At 45.1% G+C, this 24316-nt stretch overlaps 1 protein-coding gene across 7 annotated transcripts in view; it reads left to right on the top strand.

Moving 5' to 3' along the window:
* The window catches only part of PIBF1 (progesterone immunomodulatory binding factor 1), a 144220-nt gene that overhangs the window by 69457 nt on the left and 50447 nt on the right, over window positions 1-24316 (top strand). For all 7 annotated transcript variants that reach the window (XR_012900613.1, XM_075918902.1, XM_075918899.1 and 4 more), the window contains 2 exons: window positions 6867-7017; window positions 21948-22038. Coding sequence is in view for 6 of the 7 variants with exons in the window: in XM_075918902.1 (XP_075775017.1) it covers window positions 6867-7017; window positions 21948-22038 (242 nt within the window). In the remaining variant the exon portion in view is untranslated. The remainder of the gene's footprint in view (window positions 1-6866; window positions 7018-21947; window positions 22039-24316) is intronic.

The raw sequence follows: 24316 nt of genomic DNA, 5'->3' as shown, positions 1-24316 counted from the left end.
GGGGATTTGGATCCACACTATCAGGAGGATAAGCAGGACCACACTCCTCTTCACGGACAACAGACCCCTTATTCCCCAGCACAGCGTTCCTCTTCCTCGCCAGATGACGCAGTCATCCCTGTGGACTTGTCTCCTACGGAGGACCACAAGCAGTTCCAGGAACTCTTCAAGAGGGTTGCGCAATCCCAGGACATCCAGACCGCGGATGTGCAACAGAAACAGCATCGGCTGCTGAAGAATTTACAACCTTCCCAGAAGTCAAAGCTCGCCTTTCCCTTCGATGATGCTATACTGGAGGTAGCCAACTACACCTCTCTTCCCCCTCCCTCTCCTCTCCTTCCCCCCTTCCCCGTCCCTTTTCAGGGACCCCTCTCACGAGATTCTTCTCCATCAAGAGGTGTCGCGCCTTCTCACATTAGGCGCAGTGGAAAGGGTGCCAATATGCTTTCTGGGAAGAGGATTCTACTCTCGCTACTTCCTCACCCAGAAGAAATCAGGGGGTTGGAGGCCTATCCTGGACTTACGTCAGCTCAACCGTCATCTGAAAAGGCAAAAATTCAAGATGGTCACGTTATCTTCGATCATCCCAGCTCTCAAAAAAGGGGATTGGTTCGCGTCCCTCGATCTTCAGGACGCTTACTTCCATATAACGATACACCCGGAGCACAGAAGATTCCTTCGGTTCACAGTGGGGTCCGACCACTATCAGTATCGCGTGCTGCCTTTCGGACTGTCGATGGCCCCACGGGTGTTCTCCAAGACCCTTGCAGTAGTGACGGCCTGCCTGCGGCGCCATGATGTTACAATTTTTCCGTACCTGGACGATTGCCTGCTAAAGGCTTCCACACTCGTCGAGGCCACGAGGGCAGTGTCTGCAACTACCACTCTCTTCACAGCCCTCAGACTCATAATCAACCTTGAGAAATCCTTCCTGACACCTACTCGTGACCTGGAGTTTATCGGGGCAAGACTCAACTCCCTCACCGCGAGGGCATACTTGCCAGTAAAGAGGTTTCAACTCATACAGGACCTGGTGAAGTCCGTGTCAATTTCTCCCAAATCCCAAATACTTACCTGTCTACAGCTATTGGGGCAAATGGCAGCCACCACACATGTGGTTCCGCATGCCAGACTCCATATGCGCAGTCTTCAGCATTGGCTGTTCACCGCATACACGCCCCGGGTGCGCAGTACAAACAGTGTGGTTTCTCTGCCCAGTCAGGTGCGGACTTCCCTGGCATGGTGGGACAGCCCCAACAACATGCTAACAGGGGTCCCCTTTCATGCCCGCAAACCATCTCTACAAATCACTACAGATGCCTCTCTGCTCGGCTGGGGCGCTCACCTTCAGGAGCACCATGCGCAGGGTCTCTGGACGCCCCAGGAATCGCTACAGCATATAAATTTTCTCAAGCTAAGAGCAGTCTTCAAGGCCTGCAAGTACTTTCTGCCCATCATCCGAGGACACTCCATACAGATTCTCACCGACAACATATGCACGGTGTATTACATCAACAAGCGGGGGGGGGGGGGTCATGTTCCCGCTCCCTGTGTGGAGGCTGTGCGCCTGTGGAATTGGGCGATTCATCAAGGTATCACCATAACTGCAGCATACCTTCCTGGCAAGGACAATGTAATCGCCGATACCCTGAGCAGGCATTTCCTCTCACAGCACGAGTGGGAATTGCCTCCCAAGGTGCTCCGCGACATTTTCTTGCAATGGGGTTTCCCCAAGGTGGACTTGTTCGCCACTCGACACAACAGGAAATGTCCTCAGTATTGTTCACGAGCAGGCATCAGCACAGACTCTCTGGGGGATGCCTTCCTCCTGGACTGGGATTGTCACCAATTACTATACGCCTTTCCTCCCCTTCCGCTCATTCCGAGAGTTCTGGAGAAGATAGCACTAGGCGGTGCAACAGTAATTCTGATAGCACCTTTCTGGCCCAGACAGACCTGGCTAACACAGCTATCAAAAATGTCAGTTGCCAAACCACAACGACTACCGGAACTGTTCAATTAGCTATCTCAGCAACATGGCACAATTCTTCACCCAGCCATAGACCGCATGCACCTCACGGCATGGCTCCTAGCTGGCTCCAATCTTCCGAACTCTCCTGTTCTCAAGAAGTGAGGCGCGTGTTGATTAACAGCAGGCGGCATACGACGCGCAAATCCTATCTCCGTAAGTGGCGTCGTTTCCATTCGTGGTGCTCGGTAAGAGATCTTGACCCTCATTCTCTGCCTATACAACAGATCCTAGATTATGTGATGCATCTAAAGACGACTGGAATGGCTATTTCTTCCCTAAGAGTTCATCTGGCGGCAATTTCAGCCTTTCGTCTTCTGATTGACGGCCATTCAGTGTTCACCCACCCTATCACCAAAAGGTTTCTGAAGGGATTAGGCAATCTGTATCCGGCCCACAGGATCCCACCGGAACCTTGGGACTTGCCTTTAGTATTGGACACTCTGACTCACTCGCCTTTTGAGCTGCTCGCAACGTGTGATCTACGAATGCTCACGATGAAAACGGTGTTCCTACTTGCCATTACGTCAGCGCGTCGAGTAAGTGAATTAGCAGCTCTTTCTGCCGATCCGCCGTACACGCAATTCTTCAGTCATGCGGCAGTACTGTGTGTCCAACCAGCATTTCTGCCAAAAGTCAACTCTGCTTTCCACATAAATAAGCCCATAACCCTGCCGACTTTCCACCCGAAGCCTCACTCCTCATTGGAAGATGTCTGTCTACACACTCTAGATGTCAGGCGATCACTGGCCTTTTACCTTGACAGAACTCAAGTCTTTAGGAAGTCCCAGCGGCTTTTCCTTTCTATAGCCGAGCGCTCCAAGGGCAAGCAACTTTCTGCGCAGCGTATTTCCCGCTTGGTCGTCGCTTGCATCACACAATGTTATGCCTTGTGCAACAAATCTCTTCCAAACGGTCTTCATGCTCATTCCACCCGGGGCATAGCAACATCCATTGCCTATCTTCACGGAGTACCGTTGCAGGACATATGCCGTGCGGCAACCTGGTCATCTACCCTCACATTCGCTAGACACTATTCCCTCGCGAACATACTTACCTCTGATTCAAGGGTAGCTCAGGCTGTCTTGTCTACAGCATGAGGACGATAGGTCCGAAGCACTCATGTAACGTTGGACCACTGCTGTGTACTCACCTCGAGTGGAGCACCCTCGGGGACACTACTCGATGAAGAAAAGAGAGTTACTCACCCTGTGCAGTAACGTCTGTTCTTCGAGATGTGTGTTCCCGTGGGTGCTCCATGTCCCACCCTCCGCCCTGCTTCGGAGCTTCTATTTATATCTTTCAGATGCTTCTGGTTGGGAGGAAACTGACAAGACCGGACGGCGCTCAGATCAAAGGCGCGAAGGGGCAGTCGCGCATGCGCAGTCCGGTAGGGGACTACTGCTAATGAAAATTCCTCCAGTTTGTGGCGCCGGGACAAGCCCAGCACCTCGAGTGGAGCACCCACGGGGACACACATCTCGAAGAACAGATGTTACTGCACAGGGTGAGTTAATTCTCTTTTCAGTACATATTTGTACATGCACTAATATCTTTAACTTTTTCTATCTAATCTCCGTATATGCTGTGTTAAAATGCCCTCTGTAAATATTTGTCAACAGAATTAATCTTCCCCAGGACTAAAGGTTTCTTGAAATTAAATAGAACATTATTTCTATAAAATATAACCAAATCTTTTCTAATAGACTATATCATGCTAATATAAATATTATATATAAACTACTTGTCATTTTATTTAATTATATAGTAATAATGATCTCTGTTACACGCTACTTTAGCATTGCAGGCTTTGATTGGTAAATATTTATATATTTGCTAAAAGACTTACCCAGTGTTGCTCAGGTCCTTTAGGACAGGGAGCTGGTACGAGGGGAGGTACAGGAGTCAGGGTGGGGCCTTGGGATGGGGGAGCAACACAGGACACTGAGGGCCGAAGGTGTGAGGGTTGAGGAGGTGAGGAAGGGCTTAGGGCGGAGAGTCTCATCCAGCACAGGCCTTTTTTTCTCTCCTTCCTCCCCCAGCAGCAACCCCTTGGCCACCTTTTCTCTCCCTCCCACCCCCGAGGCCACCGGGGGCCTTTTCTCTTTCCCTACAGTCCCACCCCCTCAGTTCCAGGAGCCTTCCCTCCCCGCAGCCTTACCCACCTTTGTTGCTAGGAGCCTTCTTTCCCCACCCCCTCTCCCCACTCTGGTGCTGCAGCCAAGAACCGGGAGGAAGGGAAAGGGTTTGGTGCAGGGTGGCTACTTACCCCCAGTGGCCTCTCTCAGTATCACTTCCCCCCAAAAAGCCCAGCCCCTCCCTTTCCATGTTGTGGAAAACAGTCCCTTTCTTCCTGCTACAACCAAACCCGGATCTTACATTTAAGTTAGGAGTTGAGGAAGCTGCATACCAAATGTGGTTGTCCTAGCTCTTACCATTTAGGAGGAGTTCTTGAACAAACGGACTCACAGATGGACAGATGCATAAATCTTTAAAATATATATGTAAATGCATTTTTCATTGAGCACTGCTGACTCTGTTCTTGCATATCTTCAAAGAAATATGATTTTAAATCAAATTTTGAAAATAGAAATAGACACTATAGTATGTTCTATACAGCCACTCTTCGAGTTATGAACGAGTTATGGACTAACACTTGGTCCGTAACTCGAATTGTTCGTAACTCTGATCCCATAGAGTTACATGGCGACCGCGCAGTTCGTAACTCGGATCCGCATTTATGACCGCTTTGGTCGTAAGTGTGGATGGTCGTAAGTGGAAGTGGCCGTAAGTCGGGGAGCGGCTGTACTTATTTCAAATTCTCTATGTATAAAGGGTATAAATATGAAATAAAGAAAATATTTTTCTTATTTATAATAATACATTATTCTTAAAGCAAAGCACAGTCCTGAAGCTTAAGGAGAAATACTACCAATCTCAAGACTTGTCTATGCATAGAGCCCTACCAAATCCATGGCCATGAAAAATGCATCACAAACCAGGAAATCTCGTTCCCCTCCCCTTCCCCCTAAATCTCGTCTTTTATGTGCTTTTACTCTATACTTTACAGATTTAATGGGAAGGACCAGCATTTTTCAAATTGGGGGTCCTGACCTAAAAGGGAATTACAGGAAGGTCACAAAGTTATTTTAAGGGAGGAGGTGCGATATTGCTGCTCTTACTTTTGAGCTGCTTTTAGAGCTGGGCGACCAGAGAGTGACAGCTGTTGGCCAGGCACCCAACTCTGATGGCAGAGCCCCAGCAGCACCAGTGCATAATTAAGGGTAGCAATACCCTACCATGCCATTCTTATTTCTACTCTACGGCCTTCAGAGATGAGTGACTATAGAGTGGTGTCTGCTAACCACTTTGTAGGCAGCTGTGCAGCAGTAAAGAAGTACTGTACTATGTCATCCTTTAATGCTGCTGCTGGTGGCAATTCTGCTCTCAGAACTGGCTTCCAGCCAGCAGTCTTCACTCTCCAGATGCCAAGCTCTGAAAGTAGTGCCACCATCAGTGTAGAAACCCTTTAGGTCATCCCCACAACTCTTCGTCTCCATTGTGGATCATAACAAGGGGCATCAGATATCATCTCAAAGACTATCCCATTGGATCTCTGACTGAGTGCTACAGTCTGAATCATTTACCTCCACCTACCTCAATCCATGCACACACCATGAGAGCGATTGCCACTTCTGTTGTTTATCTGGGGAAGGTTTCCATCAGCGACATATGTGTTGCTGCTACATGGACATCAGAACAAACCTTTGCCAGGCACTATGCACTTTCCACCATCCCTCTTCGCCCTACAAGAGTAGCAAAGACTGTGCTAAAGACAGCTTACCTTCCTGATCCAAAGTCTCTACCTCCCTAGGACAAATTGGACATTTAGGTTGGACATTAGGAAAAAGTTCCTAACTGTCAGGGTAGTCAAACACCGGAATAAATTGTTCAGGGAGGTTGTAGAATCTCCATCTCTGGAGATATTTAAGAGTAGGTTAGATAAATGTCTATCAGGGATGGTCTAAACAGTATTTGGTCCTGCCATGAGGGCAGGGGACTAGACTCAATGACCTCTCGAGGTCACTTCCAGTCCTAGTATTCTATGATAAGAAATTGCTTTGCAGTCATCTGCTGTGGAGCATGTGGAGCAGCCCCAGAGACGTGTCTCTCTCTCTCAGAGGAGGTTACTCACCTTGGCTGTAACTGATGTTCTTCAAGATGAGGGTCCCTGGAGTTACTCCACTACCCTCCCTTTCTGCCCTCTACTTTGGACAAAAAAAAAATCTTTTTCACCAGGCAGAGTTCTGGATAGAGAAGGGACTAAAGGGAGGGTGGCCGTGCATGTGTGGTAGTGCTGGATGGCGCTGTGCATGTGCGGCCCCAATGCATTGCTAGAAGAATTCACTCTGTGGCAGTAGGATGCACCAACACCCCAGGGACACTCATCTCGAAGAACATCAGTTACAGCCAATGGGAGTAAGCTCCTCTTTTCAACTGAGGAAGCTTCCTTTGAGTCTCAATTTTCTTTATTCAGTATCTCTCCAGGTTTGGTTGTGTCCTCAAGTAAAGGCTCATGAAATCACTTGTCACATGACTCAAAAGAACAGAATACTTTGGACAGATCTATTTAGGGAATAGCTGCCATTAAGAGGGATCTCCCCTCTCCCCTTTTTTTAACCCATTAAGTTGGACACAAACTGAAACAAACATTGAAAATCTGTTTATCTTTAAAGATTAGTCTACTGAATCTTTTACATATGTGTTTTCACCTTTCAAACAAGTAGTTTATAATTCTGACTTCCTGATTTTTGTATTCTGTTGTTCATTCTCACAGGTTCTCACCAAGGAATTTTACAGCCTTCAAGCATCTAGTGAGAAACGCATTACTGAACTTCAGGCACAGAATTCTGAACATCAGGCAAGGCTAGACACGTATGAAAAACTGGAAAAAGAACTTGATGAGATAATAATGCAAACTGCAGAAAGTAAGTTTTCGCCCAATTATACTATTTTTTCTGGAGGTACTAATGTTCCTGTAAAAGATGCGTTGTTTCTGATGGTTTATATAATATATAGCACAAGTCTTTTTAGGTATCGATTCAAAATGCAATAAATAATTTTGGTACAAATTGCATAGTGTATATTGAAAATATTATTGTATTTTATATTAAAAGATGTACTGAATCTTAAATATTTGTACCAAGACGTGTGTAATTATGCTAAACATTAAGCACTTCTTATTATACCAGTCTTCCCATTGTTACCATGTTACTCTCTCTACCTCTTTCTTATTGTACTCTTGTATTGTTAGGTTTGTAAGACATGGCACTGTGTTTTATTACATATGTATATAGCAACTAACACGATAAAGCCTAATACAGTAAACTTCTGCTAATCCAGCACCTTTAGGACCCAGACTATGCCATACTATCGGAAGGGGGGGCTATGACGGGTCTGGGATGAGGTATGGGGTATGGAGGGGCGGTGCTGCAGGACCAACCCAGCAGCACCCCAGCTGCTCTGCCCCAGGCGTCCCCAAGTCAGCCGCTGCTGAAACTGACCAGAAAGCCCGGGGCAGAGCAGCTCCAATTGTCTGGCTGCCTGGAGCACTTCCGGGTTTCAGGTGGTGCCGGACTATCAGGACTGCCGGAACAATGGATGCTGGGCAACTGGAGTTTTACTGTACTTGGTTCTACAAATATATTTTGGTTTTAATTCAATGAATCATTAATGTTAATTAGATATTGTCCAGGAAAGCTGGATCCAGATAAGTATTAGGTTCTGATGAGAAGTCCTAATTTTTGTTCAAGTAAAAACATAACTGGAATTCAGTTTTGCCAGCATGGAAATTGTATACACTATTTTTGAAAGATTTTTGCCCAAAGTCGCAAAAATAACAATATCTCCCATCTTACCTGATGAAGTCTTTCTGAAGACATATATTTTCATGAGATTTCAACTATCTTGGTTCATATCCAGACAGGATCCAGTAAACTGGCCCCTTTCAGTTAGGCTACGTCTAGACTGGCATGATTTTCCGGAAATGCTTTTAACGGAACAGAGTGTCTAGATTGGCACAGACACTTTTCTGCAAAAGCACTTTTTGCGGAAAAGCGTCCGTAGCCAATTTAGATGCCAATCTAGATGCGCTTTTGCGCAAAAAAGCCCTGATCGCCATTTTCGCGATCGGGGCTTTTTTGCGCAAAACAAATCTCAGCTGTCTACGCTGGCCCTTTTGCTCAAAAGTTTTGCACAAAAGGGACTTTTGCCTGAACGGGAGCAGCATAGTATTTCCGCAAAAAGCACTGATTTCTTACAGTAGGAAGTCAGTGCTTTTGCGGAAATTCAAGCAGCCACTGTAGACAGCTGGCAAGCTTTTCCGGAAAAGTGGCTGATTTTCCAGAAAAACTGGCCAGTCTAGACACAGCCACTGTGTAGAGGAACTAAGACCTTGATCTTTACTGTGTTTTAATTACACAATTATGTCCATGTGGAACCTTGAAATGCACTGATTGAAAGATCAGGACCGGTGGTTGAAGGGCATATTCAAGGATTCTTCTTTGAGTTCTTCCTCATGTCCATTCCACATTAGATATGTGTGCTTACCACATGCACTGGTGCTGGAAGTTTTTCCCTCAGCAGTATCCATAGGGGAGTGGCTCTGGCACCCTCTGGAGTGGCGCCCACATCACACAGTTTAAAGAACACTGCTCCCCCCACCCTCAGTTCCTTCTTACCTCTAGTGACAGTGCACTGAACATTTGCTGCTCTTACTAGCATTGCTTAGGCTTTGTTTATAGAAACTTTATTTCTTGTAGAGTTAACTTAAATAGGTAATAACAGAGTTAGGTAGCCTTTAGCAGTAGTTAAAGAGTTTTGGGGCAAAGTATGTCCTGAGCCCCAGGCTTTAAGCCATGTTACCTCCATAAAAGTCCCATCCTAGACTTACAAGATCCCCATAAGTTATCTACTGAAACTAAAGTATTGCATGGTCTCCCTGGCATCTATTATCCCCTCTTTGGATCCAGAAAGCTGATATGCTGTCCTCGACCTGAAAGATGTATACTTCCAAATAGCAGTCTTCCCAAATGCTTTTTTTGTTTTACGGTGGGTTCCAACCACTACCAATTTTCTGTCCTCCCATTTAGGTTGGCCACTGCACCGAGGTGTTTACCAAGTACATGGTGGTAGTCGTAGTCATGCTTTACCTCAGGCATCAAGGTATCCAGATTTACCTGTACCTAGATGACTGGCTGATCAAAGGCAACTCTAAAGCACAGTTTCAGTGTGATGTTGAGATCCTTCAAGATATGTGCCGCTCATTGGGGCTACTAATCAATAACAAAAAGTCCATGTTAGTCCCAGTTCAAACAATAGAATTAATCAGAGCAGAGCTTGACTTAATTCATGCAACAGCGATCTTGCAACTAGATAGTTTTTATGCCCTGACAGAACACATTGCGAAGCTATCCAAGTTGTCCCTGAGAATAGCAAGAATATGTGGTGTGCACTTACATGGTCTGCCATTCCAGGCTTCACATGGGACCCCTCCAGCAATGGCTGGCATTACCTATTCCAAAGCTGGGGATCACTTGGCAAAGATTGTAACCATTTCCCCTCCCCCGCAATACTCACTGACATATCTGGCCAAAAAGATTAGGTTTTTCTGCTGGGCCTCAGAGTGTGGTACCTGTCCCCCACATTATTCAGTGCAGTTTATCTTAGAGTACTTGATGCAGCTCAAGAAACGGGTATAGTGCTCAGAGTGCTCCTTGCGACCATCTCCACTTTCCACCAGTTGATCCAGGGTCTGATGCTCGAGGGATCTCGAGTGGCTTTATTTTCAATATGTCCCCCTGTTCCTCAGTGGGACTCTAACCTAGTCCTCTCCAGGATCACCATCCCATCCTTTGAACTGCTAGGTTCTTGCTCCCTACCCTAATTGTTTTGGAATTTTTCCTAATGGCAGTGACATCAGCAAAACAGGTCTCAGAGATCAAGGCCTTGACCTTGGCACAATCTTATACCTGCTTTTATAAGGACAAGGCCCTGCTGTGGCCCCACCCAGCATTCTTCCTTCCATGTGAACCGGGATATATTCTTGCCTATGTTTTGTTCCAAGCTGGCAGAAGAGAGGCATTTGCATAGCCTGGACATCTGGAGTAGGCTATGTAATACTGTAGCCAATTAAATGATTGACCAATAAGCACCAATAAACACTGTCTGCTACATGCAATTCCCCTCTCCTCCCAGGGCGTTGCAATTAAATTTTTTAGCAGGTTTGTGCCGGGTCCTGACAGCAACCCCTGCTGCAGCTCAGCATTATTATGGGACTGGGGAGCCAGCATGTGGGCATGCTGGCTCAGTCCTGGCTCGAGCCAGGTCCCGGCAACTACTCCTGCAGCGATTTCTAATTGGGTTCCATCTTACATAAATATCTATGATGAGCTATGAAAGATTCTGCTGCCGATCGTCCAAGCCCATTAAATTAGAGTGTGGGTATGTTCAGCAGTCTTCCTGGCTCACATCCTAGTCTAGGACATCTGTAGAGCAGCATCCTCTGTCCACATGTTCCCATCTCGTTATTCTGTCACTCAGCAGGCCAGAAATTACGCTGGGTTTGGCAGAGTTGTGTTACAGTCTACGCAACTGTGAACTTCTACCCGCCTCCATGGGTACTGCATAGATTCACCTAATATGAAATGGACATGAGCAAGCACTCTGAAGAAGAAAAGTCATGTTCTGTAACTAGTATTCTTTGACATAAGTTGCTCATGTGCATTCCATTATCCGTCCTACTTCCCCACTGTCAGAGATTCTGGAAAGGAAGAACTGAGGGTGAGAGGAGCACCTGGTGTCCCTTATACCGCGTCATATGGATGCCATTTCAGAGGGTGCCAGAGCTGAGTCATCGGTGGATTCTACTGAGAAGAAAACTTTCATCACCGATGCATGTGGTGAGCATAGACACCTAATGTGGAATGGACATGAGCATCTCAAAGAAGACCATCTGCCATCATTTACCTGCCTTCCTTTGACACAGAAAAGTCCAGAACATAGGTTCTGTTTTAGTCTTCATTTAGGGACTGCCTGTCATTAAAATGAGATAATGACAAAAATGTTACATTTTATGTATAAAGGTGCCCAAAAGAATGTGAGGCTATAAAGATACCTTGTATTGGCCTTAAATACTTTCAGCTTATAAGAGATGGATATTGTATAAAACTACAAGCAGCTGTACATTTATATTTAGATCAGTAGTCTCCAACCTTTTTACACCCAAGATCACTTTTTAAATCTCAGAACAGGCAAAGATCTACTGCCCCGCCCCTTCCTTGAAGCCCCGCCCTCTCTATTCTCCTCCTGTCCATCACTTGCTATCCCCAGCCCTTACTTACACACTTTGATACACAGTTTATTTTTAAATTATGCGATATATAAAATTAAAATCACGTGTTTATAGTTATGAAATAAATGGTCTGTTTTTTATTCATGCTATTTAAATCTAAAATGAAGCATTTATAGCTATACATTTTGTGGGGACAGAGTTCTGCGGCTGGGGGCAGGGGAGAGGGAAGAGGGTGCTGGGAGGGCAGAGGACAGGGTTCTGCAGCAGGGGATAGGGTGCCAGTGGAGACAGAGTTAGGGGAGTGGGGACGGGAATAAGGACAGAGCTCTGTAGCTGGGAACAGAGGAGTGGGGACAGAGTTCTGTGGCTGGGGACAGGGAAGTGGGGACAGAGTCCGGGAAGTGGGGACAGGATTGGGGACAGCGTTTTGTAGCTGGGGACGGGAGTGGAGACTGAGTTCTGTGGCTGCGGAGTGGGGGCTGGGGCGTGGGGTGCCAGTGGAGGCAGAGAGTCCCCTGCATCTGCCTCCTCCCAGGATTCCCCCGCCCCCCCCCTCCCCCGAGAGAAACCAGCGTGTGCCTGCCCTGGGGCCGACCCCGCACACGCCTCCCCCGGGGCTGACTCACCTCTCCTGTGCGGTGCAGGGAGCCAGTGCTACCTCCCGCAGTACACCCGGGAGAGCAGCTAGTGCACTTCCGGAATCGCCAGAAGTGGTGCTAAGCTGCGGGACTTCTGTCCATCCCCGAGAAAGCCGACACTACCTCCATTTTCACTTGAGGTAGGTAGTGGGGCTTCTCGGGGGTGGGAAGGAAATGGGGGAGGGATGGACAGGACGCCTCACGATCGACTGGTCGAGGCCTCACGATCGACCAGTCAATTGCGATCGACCTGTTGGTGACCATGGATTTAGATCATTCACTTGTTCACAAGAGAAATCTTGTAATCTGCTTCCCAGAACAAAATGAAACAAAAGATTTAGGACAAAATCCTTGCCCCACTAAAATGGGAGTTGACCATTAACTTCAATGGGGCCAGCATTTCATCCTTTGAATTTCTGGGGCTACTCTGAATTGCTTTACCTTGAAGTGCTGATTTTTTTTAGGGAGTAAGGGTAAGGAGTTTGCTCTTGATTGATGAGACCTTTTTACTCTTCTATGGTATCTTTGTTTTTGTAAGAAACCATTTATTTATTTAAGTGAAATGGCTTATATCAAATAGTCTGTTAGCATTTTTTCTAGGTAGAGCATGTGCATGTGGAAGACAATTGTAATGTTACTATTATAGTCATTTTACTAACTCTTCATTATGCTTCACTTACTAATATTACAGTAGTCTGTAATGGTCTAGTCAGGGATCTGTCTGTTTTAGGAATTTATTTGTCATTATAACTGCATACCTTCCACATAAAAAGTAATCATGAAATAACTTGGAATCTTTGGGTCATCTTCATTTTTGAGGTAAATCTGACCCGAGATATTTTTGGTTTTAGATTGTTTGCATGATTTGTGAAGGGTAGATTTTTGAGATATCAGAGTTGTGAAAATCATTCTTATGGTGGGACCATTTTATGTTAAGCATTGTACAAATTTTAAAAGACTGTTCCTACCCCAGTAAACTACGTGTAATACAACTGATTACAACAGGGGAATATAGAAATATGAGAAATAAAGAAAGAGGGTAAAATAACAGTAAAACAATCATGTTTTAACTCAGTGGGCATTACTCTTGGCTCATTGCGTGCATCAAGGTCAGACTTCAATTCTTTGCCTGTTAGGCCCTGTATTTACATAGCCTCTGCGTACGTATCTGAACAAATAAGGGGAGATTCTGTGCTGCTGCTCTAAGAATGTGTCTGAACAATAACTAGACAGCCTCGACTGGTAGCTTACTCAGGCTTATAGGGCTCAGGCTGCTGGGCTGTTTCATTGCTATGCAGATGCCCATGATCAGGCTTGAGCCGCTAGGACTTGGCGTGGAAAGATCACAGAGCTTGAGTTCCATCCTGTGCCTAGGAGCCTATACTTAAATGAAAACATCCCTGTAAGTCAGAATCTGCTGGCATAGTGAATTTTTCTTTGCTGTGTAGACATGTCCTAAGAGGCCCAGCAGTCCAGTGAGAGGAGAGGGACTAAGGTGACTTTAAGCCATCTTTGCACTCTCCTGGTCCCGTGATCTCCTGGTGGCTGGAGAGGTCTCTAGCATAATTTAGACAGCTCTGAAGGTTTCTGTAAGTTGTGGCATTCTCCCCAAGTTACCCCTTTTGTTGGCATTGTATCAAATACTGCTCTTTCATCTTGTTTGTAGGAAGGAAACAGGGACTAGAATAGCGAAAGCAAGAGTGAGTTTGAAGGTGATGGATAAGATCTGGAAAAGTAAAGCAATTAGCTTAGGAACAGAGCTGAACATCTTGAAAATGTGTGTATTTAGCAGCATGTTGTACGGATGTGAGACATGGGTGATAACGAAAGATTCGAAGAGAAGGATATTGGCGTTCGAGAGGAGTTGTTATAGAAAGAGTCTGAGAATAGGATGAATGCAGAAGGTCACTAATGAAGAATTATATAGGAAGATACAGCCGAAAGTGAACCTACTGCAGAAGGTTACACAATGGAAGTGACAGCTATTCGGGCATATCTGTAGAATGAACGACAAGCGAAAAGTTAAGTCCTTGGTATTCGGCATAACGGATGGTCTAACTAGGAGAGGCAGACCCCACACTGGACAGGAAAAGATGGAAGGAAATAATAAGGGAGGTATTGGACACCAACAGGCATTGAGCCCATGATTATTGATGATGATGAGGGTGATCAAGAATGTGGCTTTGATAAATCTTACAGCTTACACAATGTTAGCAGCTGTGGAATTTCATAGTACATAACTGTAGATATAGTTATTCCCCTCTTTCAATGTAACATTGAACTCTAATATTTTGTGTTCTATCAGTTCTTTCAGTCCCATGTTTTGTATTTAATACAATGCTACTGAAATGGTCACATGCTCTAGAAAAATTTGCATTTTCAGGATGTTATGAAGTATGCCCTATCTTAATCTGATTTTAATTTTTATAAATCTGTGAACCCTGTTCCTTTGGATTATAAAAACTTGAGGTTTTTAAAGCAATTTTCATTTGGTTTTAAATCTTTAGAAATATTTGTTCAGATTGCTGAGTTATCTAACTCTAAATAGGGGTTTTTTTTAGTCTTTTGTACTCTGCTTTTTTAAGTTGAAATTCAAAGTAATATTGGAATTGTTTCAGTTATAATTTAGTTATTAATAAAAGTGTTGGAATAAGTATAATTTATATCATCACATGTTTAAGAGAAAGCATTATGTGTTCTTAGTTTGTCAGTAATAGCAGAGCTTGGAGATAATAGATTAGATCGTTTTTATTCTGCATTCAGAACTGAGATGCTCTTGCCAATATTTTGTCCTGTACATTCTGTGCACGTAGTTCCATTTAGAGCATATAATTATGCTATTGCATGTTGCAGCAATGGTATTCTGCCAGAGAAAGAAGAAACACACACTCTTGGAGCTAAAAATTACTTGTTTGCCATATTATATCACAAATGAGATGGTGAAAGAGGAGTGGTTAACTTTCATTTTTTACATGAAAGGATCTAAATTAATGAACTATACAATATAAAAGAAATTGCTTTTGGGGCTTCTGAAACTGTATTGAACAATGCATTAGTAAATATACATTTCAGAGAATAATCATACACTAATGAGAGGATGGACGGAATAATTCATCTTCTCAGAATTTTATAATTTAATAAGGCATATTTGTTTTATTTTTGAAGTTGAAAAAGTTGAAAAAGTTCTTAGCCAAAACATTTATCCCAAAATAATCATTTTCAAAATATGTAATCTTTGACAAGTTACATCAAAAGCATAAACAGCACAGTCTTAATTAGCATAGCTGTTGAAAGTTTCAGGGGAGAGATGAAGAATCATATTTGCACAGAAACAGCACTTTTCAGAAAAAGTTAAGGCATGTTGGCCTAGTAGTCTGTGAAGGAAGATGCTTGTCTTTACCCATGAAAGCTTATGCTCCAACACTTCTATTAGTCTAAAAGGTGCCACAGGACTCCTCGCTGCTTTTGCAGATTCAGACTAACCTACCCCTCTGATATGTGAAGGGAGAGTGCATTTGTGGCCAAAGTATTGACTTCAACCCTCAAATACATTGTCTTTTTTCATTTCCTCTGTTTCATAAGCGCTACCGTTACAGTTTAAAGCATATAGCACGAGACCCTTTTCTGGATACTCCATTTAAGTCAACTTAGTTATGCTAGTTCATAGTATCTGAAGATCTGGTTTGAAATTTTTCTTCTGTGTATGTGAAATTATAAATAGAATTGCTTAAAGGTTTAATCACTTGTTCTTTGAGTGGATAGAGATTTGTGTTCAACTCAGGTCTGTGTATGACAAGTGCACTGAAGGCAGAGAACATTGCCTAGGAATGCCTATAGGATCACTGCATGCTCCCTCTGATCCTTGTAACCCCTCTTAGTACTATTTAAGAATACTACTGTCATGACCCCCTCAGTTCCTTCCCACTGCCCACGGCTTGATTCAGTGTGCGCCATGTGGCACCTTACTTTTCATTTTCATAGTTCTCTCAGGTAGTTTTTGTTGATATTTTGTACATAGTTATCATTAGTAATAGTGCCCTAGGATTAAGGAGTTCTTCTTCGAGAGGCGTCCCTCGGGGTGCTCTACATTAGGTGCTAAGCATTCCAGCACCTCTTGACAGATTTTTCTCTAGCACTACATTGGAGGCCGCAGTGTGCACGGGCCTTCCCCGGTTCCATTGCCCATGTGTGCCCCTCCCTTCTCCCCCCCAGTTCCTTTCTACTGTCCACGGCTTCAGACAGAACTCTTCAGTGCTTTCGTTTCCCTTCATCTCGTTATAGGAATTTTACTGTTCTAGTTAGCTTACTATTAGGTTCTTACTGTTTGTGTAGTGTTGGCTTAGTGTTACTTATAGTTTAAAAAAAAAAGAAAACAAAAAAAACCTCGGATCACAGACAGCTCGTCCAGTCATAACCGTGGCATAGGATCTCCCGGTTTCAAACTCTGCATGCTCTGCAATGAGGCAATGCTAAACTCAGGTGGACATGAAAACTTTGTCAAGTGCCTTGGCAACTTGCACTCTCAAAAAGACTGCCCACACTGTGCTATGCTTAAAGAGCGGGCAAGTAAGGATAGAGAGCTCAGGCTCAAATGCTGATGGCTGACAAGGGTGAACACCTTTCTTCTGACCTGGGCTCAGGGCAAATTAACATGGCAAAAAGGGAGTTTGGTGACTGGTTTTCGTCTCTCCACTTACAGGATACGTACTTTCATATATCAATTTGGCCGACTCCTAGACGTTTTCTTCGTTTTACCTTAAGTCTTCAACATGCCCTCCCCTCTTCCACCCTTTCTCTTCCCCTCTCCCACCTCCTTTTCCCAGTCTCCCCCAGTTTTGCTCAATAAAGAGAGTTTCTATTTTTGAACACACGTGTCCTTTATTTTGTACATCAGGAAGGGGGGCTAGGAAGGGGTAAGTGGAAGGAGGTGAGGGAGGAATGGGGTATGAGCCCCCGATGGGGAGGACTGGGGTGGCTCTGCGGGCTCCTCGGGGTGGAAGCTGTCCTGCAGCCCCCCGATTAACCCCCCCCCCCGGATGGCAGCTACGGCAAGTGCAGCTGGGCTGATGGCTGAGTACTGTGATGTGCCAAGTGTGGGCACTCAGGGCACTCCAAGCCAGGACTGCTTTGCAAGCGGGGAACCCCTGAGAACTGTCTGTCCGGGGTGGGGGTCGGGACCCTTTAAGCACAGCCCTCGGCTAGCCTGAGACAGCAGCTCCACGCTCTAAGTCTTATTCTGATGCCCTGCCGGCACTGCTTCCGGCCATTCTTAACCTCGGTTCAGGGTCCACTCAGTGTGGACATGCTAGTTCGAATTAGCAAAACGCTAATTCCAACTAGTTTTTAAGTCTAGATGCGCTAATTCGAATTAGCTTAGTTCGAATTCACTAATTCGAACTAAATTAGTTCGAATTAGTGCTGTAGAGTAGACATACCCTTCCTGTTTTATGAAGGAAATAATCCCACACATCGCTTTTAGGCTTAGTTCTTCTTTTCATACTGATGAAAACACAATTACACCTTTCACAAAAGAGAATAAATGTGTTATTGCCTCTTTATATGCTTTTTGTGATGCTTCCAGAAAGTTCCATGACAGTCAGAATTCCTGACTCATGAGTGTTTTAGAATGTTCCATAACATTACGGAATGTTCTATAATGTTCTCAAACTATCTTGAATGATCAAGAAAGCTCTTCAACATTCAGGGTATTCTAAAAGATGAATACAATATATTATTTCAAGAGGAAATGAAAAATTAGAAAATTCTCAACAATTCTTGGAAAATAATCTTTTGGGGAATATTCTCAGAATATTCTCGTTCTCGGAGAATATTCTCTAGAGAATATTCTCACCTCACATCACTACACATCGCGCCAGCAAATTTGAGGCATTGGTCAAGGGCACGACAGCTCCCAATCCTCCACGGCAGGCAGACCTAGGGGAACAGATATTCGGAAACAGACTTGCCAACTTTTACCCATCATGGGAAACCATCACCTCGGACCAATGGGTCCTAGAAATAATACAAATCAGATACTACAGATCATTCACAGCAGTTCCACCAACCTATTCCCCGTCTCTGCCCTCTTTAGGAATCCCTCTCACGAAAGAGTGCTCCTGGTGGAGGCGCAGTGCCTCTTGCAGCTAGGTGCTATAGAGGAGGTACCTACCCAATACACGGGATGGGATACTGTTCCCGATACTTCCTAACTGTCAAGAAATCGCGGGTGGAGGCCCATCCTAGATCTTCATGGACTCAACTAGTTCATCGAGTATCAACTATTCAAGATGGTTACATTGGCAAAGATCATACCTTCCCTAGAGAAAGGAGCATGGCTATTTACCCTCGACCTCAAGGACGCATGTTTTCATATATCAATTCACCCGGCACATAGACGATTCCTCAGGTTCACCATCAAGGACTGGCACTATCAGTGCAGGGTGTTCCTGTTGGGTCTGTCCACAGCACCGAGAGTTTTTTCCAAAGTCCTCTCCATGGTGGCAGCACATCTGCGAAGAAAGCAGATAAACATATGTCCCTTCCTCGATGATTGCTTGATCATGGCACCCACCTACAGGCTCACAGGACAGTCATTGGAGATGACAAGAGCGTTATTTGACACGCTCGGGCTCCTACTGAACTTGGACAAGTATACCCTGACTCCTACCCAGAGATTGGCATTTATAAGAGTGCAGTTGGATTGCACCCGGAGTATAGCCTCCCTGTCTACCCACAGATGGTCGCATCTATGCGACTTGGTCACGATGGTACAGTGCAGACCACACGCTACGGCACGTACATGCCTGCAAATCTTCGGGCACATGGCAGCATCCACCTTCATTGTCACAAATGGTAGACTACATATAAGAACGTTCCAGGCAGGACATAGGACTGTCAATGAGTACCATCAACGTAAATTTGAGAGGTATATCAGCAATACACTCACCAGTCCAAGGATGATATTCTGTTTCCTCTCATCCATGCATTAAAAGATTTTGGAAAGGAATACGGAACCTATGCCCACCACGTAGGGACCCAGAGCCATTATGGGATTTGAACCTCGTGCTAGACTCAATTATGAGACAGCCTTTTGAACCACTGGCAACTTCCTCGCTACTTCACCTATCAATGAAAGTGGCCTTTCTCGTAGCAATAACATTGGCCAGGAGAGTGGGAGACACAGCGGTACTCATGGTGGACCCACCATATATGGTGTTCCACAAGGACAAGGTCGTCCTTAGAACCCACCTGCAATTCCTTCCCAAAATTCCTACCTCGTTCCACAGTAATGAACTGATATACCTATCTGTGTTTTTCCCAAAACCACACGAGGACAGCAACCAGGCAGCTCTGCACATGCTGGATGTACACAGGGCATTAGCCTTTTTACCTCAAACACATAACAGACTTCAGATGTACTCCCAGACTCTTTGTCATGCGCAGATAGGTCCAGAGGGCAACCAGTTTCCAAACAACAAATATCCAAATGGATCTCTACGTGCATACAACTGGCTTACACCCACTAACATAGACAGCTGCCAACAGTCATACGGGCGCATTCCACGAGAGCTAGCTACCACAACTGCTTTCCTCAGAGGTCTTCCCATAGATGTCATTTGCAGCGCTGCCACATAGGCTTCGGCTAATACCTTTGCAAAACATTACACCACTCAGTCCTTTCAGGACTCAGACACTAGGGGTACGTCTAAACTGCGTTTTGTTTTGTTTTTTCAAAAGAGGAAAAAGATTTTTTTTGTTTCTTCTTCTAATCTCATTTTCTAAAGAGGATCTTTTGAAAGTGAAAGTAGTCTGGATGTGTTTTTTTGGGGAAAAATCCCTTTTTCAAAAAAAACTGTAAATCTCATTTTTAAGGAAGAACAGTTTTTTTCGAAAAAGGGTTTTTTTCCCTGAAAAAAACGCATCCAGACTACTTTCACTTTTGAAAGATCCTCTTTTGAAAGTGAGAGCAGAAGAAGATATGCAAATTCCATGGGAATTATTTTCTAATTTGCATATCCTCTTTCGAAAATAGAATGTAGTCTAGACACAGCCTAGATTTGTATGTTCCATACTGTCCAACATCCATTCCTGCAACACGGAGCACCCACCACCAAGCAGGAGTACTTCTCCATAGTCACCTAAGCGGAGCACCCACTGGTATCCTCAAAGAAGAAGGGAAGGTTAGTCACCTTGTGCAGTAACTGAAGTTCTTCGAGATGTGTCCCTGTGGGTACTCCACACCCACCCTCCTTCCCTCTGCTCCAGGCTAACAGAGTCCAGCATAGAGAAGGAACAAAGGGAATGACTGCCGGCATGTGCCTAACTGTCAATCAGAACAATTGTTCAATAGCACAGCATGCGCCAGCGGCCTGGGACTACTACCAAAGATCTCCAGGCTGTGCGCATAGTGGCCCTGACATACCTAAGTGGAGCACTCACGGGGAAATATCTCAAAGAACTCCAGTTACTGGAGTGAGTAACCTTCCCTTCTCTTTCTCAGCTCATTGAGGAGGGGAAAGAAAGTCGGATTTCGCTGACTTCATGGTAGTTAGATTTCTTAAAGGCATCATGCATAATTTTCACATCTGTAAAACTAGCAGTTACTTTGTGGGACCTTGTTTTGAGTCCCTAGCAACTCATTCTCTGTCGCCCTTGCTGCCACCATATAAAAAAACATCCTTTATTATGGTCATAGTATCCACAAGGAGAGTGTGTAAACTGAAGACCCTAACGATTGATCATCCATATAAGCAAATACTCTCTAACAGTTTAATAGTTTCACCTTAACCAAACAATAGACTTACCTTTATTTTTCCTAAGTAGTCACTCAAATGCAGATGAGCAACTCCTTCATTCATTGAATGTAAGGTGATCCTTGATATTCTGTCTGTCAAGGACTGAATCATTTCATGCATCACATTGACGTTTTGTCTGCTGTGTGGATTAAATAAAGGACAGGCTGTTTTTGCACAGATTTCCAAATGGGTTACTTGCAGTTTTATGATGGTGTATACAGGAGCTCAGGCCACAGCTCCCCAGAGACAGACGGCTCATTCGATGAGGGCACTGGCAGTTTTGGTCACCTTTCTGGTGAAGTGTTCATATTGGTCATTTGGAGGACCACTATTAGTCTTTCATGAATGATATCACTACCACCACTTTGGAATGACGCAAAGTAATATTGTGTCTAGATCAAATGCAAACTTTGGAAAAGCAGTTCTGCAGTCACTGTTTTAAGTTCTCTGAGCCACACCTTTTTCTTTTACTCGTAGGGTGTGTCTAGACTACAGGGTTTTGTCGACAAAAGTGGACTTTTGTCGACAAAACTATACCTGCATCCACACTGCCTTTGAGTTATGTCAACGTATGTAAACCTCATTCTATGAGGAATAACGTCTTTTATCGACAGAGTTCTGTCGATAGAAAGCATTATTGCATCTAAACTGTCCTTTGCGTCCACACTGTTATGTAGTCTAGACATACCCTTAGTGAGTCACCTAAGTGGAATACAGGTCTGTTACCACGTGAAGAAAAAATAGTTACTTATCTGTTCTGTTACTGTTGTTCTTTTGAGATGTAGTTGCAGACATGTATTCCATCCTCTGTTCCCTTTGTATCAGAATCTCCATTTAGGATTCCAGTGAAAAGGAACTCGGGAGAGGCAGGGGAGTGCTGCTCTTAAATAGTCTATGTAAGTTATTCATCTTTAAAATGAAGAACATTGCCAGGAAGTATCCAGTGGGGCATGCTTGTGCTCTCTGGCTCTTGGGCACATGCACATCTTAGTGTAATACTCATCTGTACCCATATCTCGAAAAACAGTAGTTTCAGAAGTAGTAAGTAACATTTTTCCTCTGTAACTATGTTCTTTTGATGATCAATATTTTTAAAGTATAGGACACAACTTTTTGTTTCATTTTGTTTACAGTGGAAAATGAAGATGAAGCAGAAAGGATACTCTTTTCCTATGGGTATGGTGCAAACGTTCCTACAACAGCCAAAAGGCGGTTAAAGCAAAGGTGAGAACTGAGTCTCTGGTTTGTGTCTAACCTAAATTAAAATAGATTCGGTATATCACAAATTTTGGAAACCAGCCAATTTGAATGATACCAAATAATATTGTTAGTTGATTTACATAACTATCCAGTATGTGGAAATGAGTAGTCCTGTGGCACCTTAAAGACTAACAAAGATATAGGATCATGAGCTTTTGTGAGCAAAACCCATTTCATCAGAAGATGTTTTACACACAAAAGCTTTTACCTTTTACCTTGTTAGTCTGTAAGGTGCCATTGTTTTGTTTTACTCATTGTTTTTAAAGTTACAGACTAACATGGCTACTCCTCTGAGACTTCAGTCTGTAGAAATAATCTTGAAAACAGTGGTTCTTCTTTGAGTGATTGCTCATGTCTGTTCAACTTAGGTATGTGTGCTTGCCACATGCCTAGGTGCCGAAAAATTTTCCCTCAGCAGTATTCATAGGGGACTGGCCTCTAGCAAATCCTTGGGTGGTGTACATATGGTATGCTATAAAGTAGGGTTGGGCAAAAGAGCCTCTGCGGTGGATCTGGCCTGCAGAGGCCCTGCTGCTTCCCCGCCCCCAGACCAGTCAGGGTGCACCGAAGCCTCCTCCCACCCTGCCAGGAGTACGTGGTGCTTTGAAGCGCCGCGCACTGCTTGCAGGGGAGAGAGGATGGAATGGAGCAGAGGAGGCTTCATGCGCTTCCCAGGCCAATCAGGGTCTGGGGGCAGGGAAACTGTGTGTAGCTTCCTTTGCCCTGCCCCAGCCCTGTCAGGAGCCCGCAGTACTTCAAAGTGCCATGTGTTCCTCACAGGGGTAGGCGGCTTCCCATGCTCCCCCAACGCCAGGCCCTGATTGGCCTGGGAGTGGGGGAGTGTGCCAAGCCTCCTCCAGGGCATGGTGCCTAGTGGGAAGGGGGAGAAAAGGGGATCTCCCATCCCCCAAACCAATCATGGTCTGGGGGTGTGGTAGCCCCACCCCTTCCTGGTTAGGCCTCACGGGTGGCCTGGGGCTACTTCAACAATTTTTTAACTGGCCCTTTGGCAAAAATTATTATCCTTGCTATATAGGATACCATTGTACTCCTCCCTCTCTCTGGTTCCTTCCTGCTGCCAGTGACAATCCTTGGAACTGTGCGCTAGCTGTAATTGCAGCATTCTTTGTGTCATCTCTCCTTTTCAGTGCAAATAAGTTGTAATCGTTAGCCATTAGAGCAGGGGTGGCCAACGCGAGCTGCATGCAGCTCTTCAAAGAAAAAAATTGCGACACCCGCGGCCCGGAGCTCTGAACGGATCAGCGGCCAGGCCTTTTCCCCTTTCCTCCCCATCAGCTCTTTGCGCTATATCCATCACTATGGCTCTTCATCTGTAACGGGTTGGCAACCCCTGCATTAGAGTTTGTAGATAGTCCCCTAAGGGACTGAGCCCAGGAACAGGGCATGCCCCCAGTCCTCTGGGTTTAAATCATGTGCTGTCACAGGCCTATGCCAGTTAGCGACCCACAGGGCAACTGCCTTTGCTATCTAGGCAAGGGTCATACCACTGATAACTGTTACAAGAAATGTAGCTGGAGTCGAGGTACTTTAAGCCAAGCTTCGGTACCATCCTCACAGCGGGAGGTCAACAGGAGAAACGCTCCCATTGACTTCCCTTGTTCCTCATGAGGAATAGGAGTTCCACCATCGATAGAGGTGCCTTCAGTATTTGATTTACCGAGTCTTTACTAGACCTGCTAAATCAAAGGGTGTGTCTAGACTACCTAGTTTTGTCGACAAAAGTGGACATAACGTCGACAGAACTCAGCAGTTTTGTCGACGCTGGTAAACCTCATTTTACGAGGCATAACGTCTTTGTCGACAGAGTTCTGTCGACAAAAAGGGTAGTCTGGACGCAGAGGTTCCTTTTGTCGACAGAAGGAGACCTCCAGGGAAGCCTGCTGCTGGAGAGTCCTTCTTTAGGAAAAACCTCTTCTTGGTCCTGTCTGTAGCCATGTTTTAAAGACACAGACATCCCTGGCAGGCATTGTGGCAGGAAGCTGGCCACAGAGAGATCCTGTCAGCCCAGAGCTCTCCCAGCGTAACCTGCATGTGGCCATGTGTGCAGCTCCAGCACCACGAGGCCCCCAAGGACCTTCGAGGGAGCCATCTCGGGTGCCCTCTACTGAAAAAAAGAGAGCCCCAGCGTGGTCAGGGACAGAGGTCCTGACATTGTTAGAACTGTGGGGGGAGGAGGAAGCAGTTCAGGCCCTGCACACCCGGCGCAGGAATGCTAATATCT

Source organism: Pelodiscus sinensis, chromosome 1, assembly GCF_049634645.1.
Source record: "Pelodiscus sinensis isolate JC-2024 chromosome 1, ASM4963464v1, whole genome shotgun sequence".
NCBI classification, from domain to species: Eukaryota; Metazoa; Chordata; order Testudines; family Trionychidae; genus Pelodiscus; species Pelodiscus sinensis.
The sequence above is the reverse complement of the archived record's forward strand: the minus strand, read 5'-3'. Positions and strand labels throughout refer to the sequence as shown.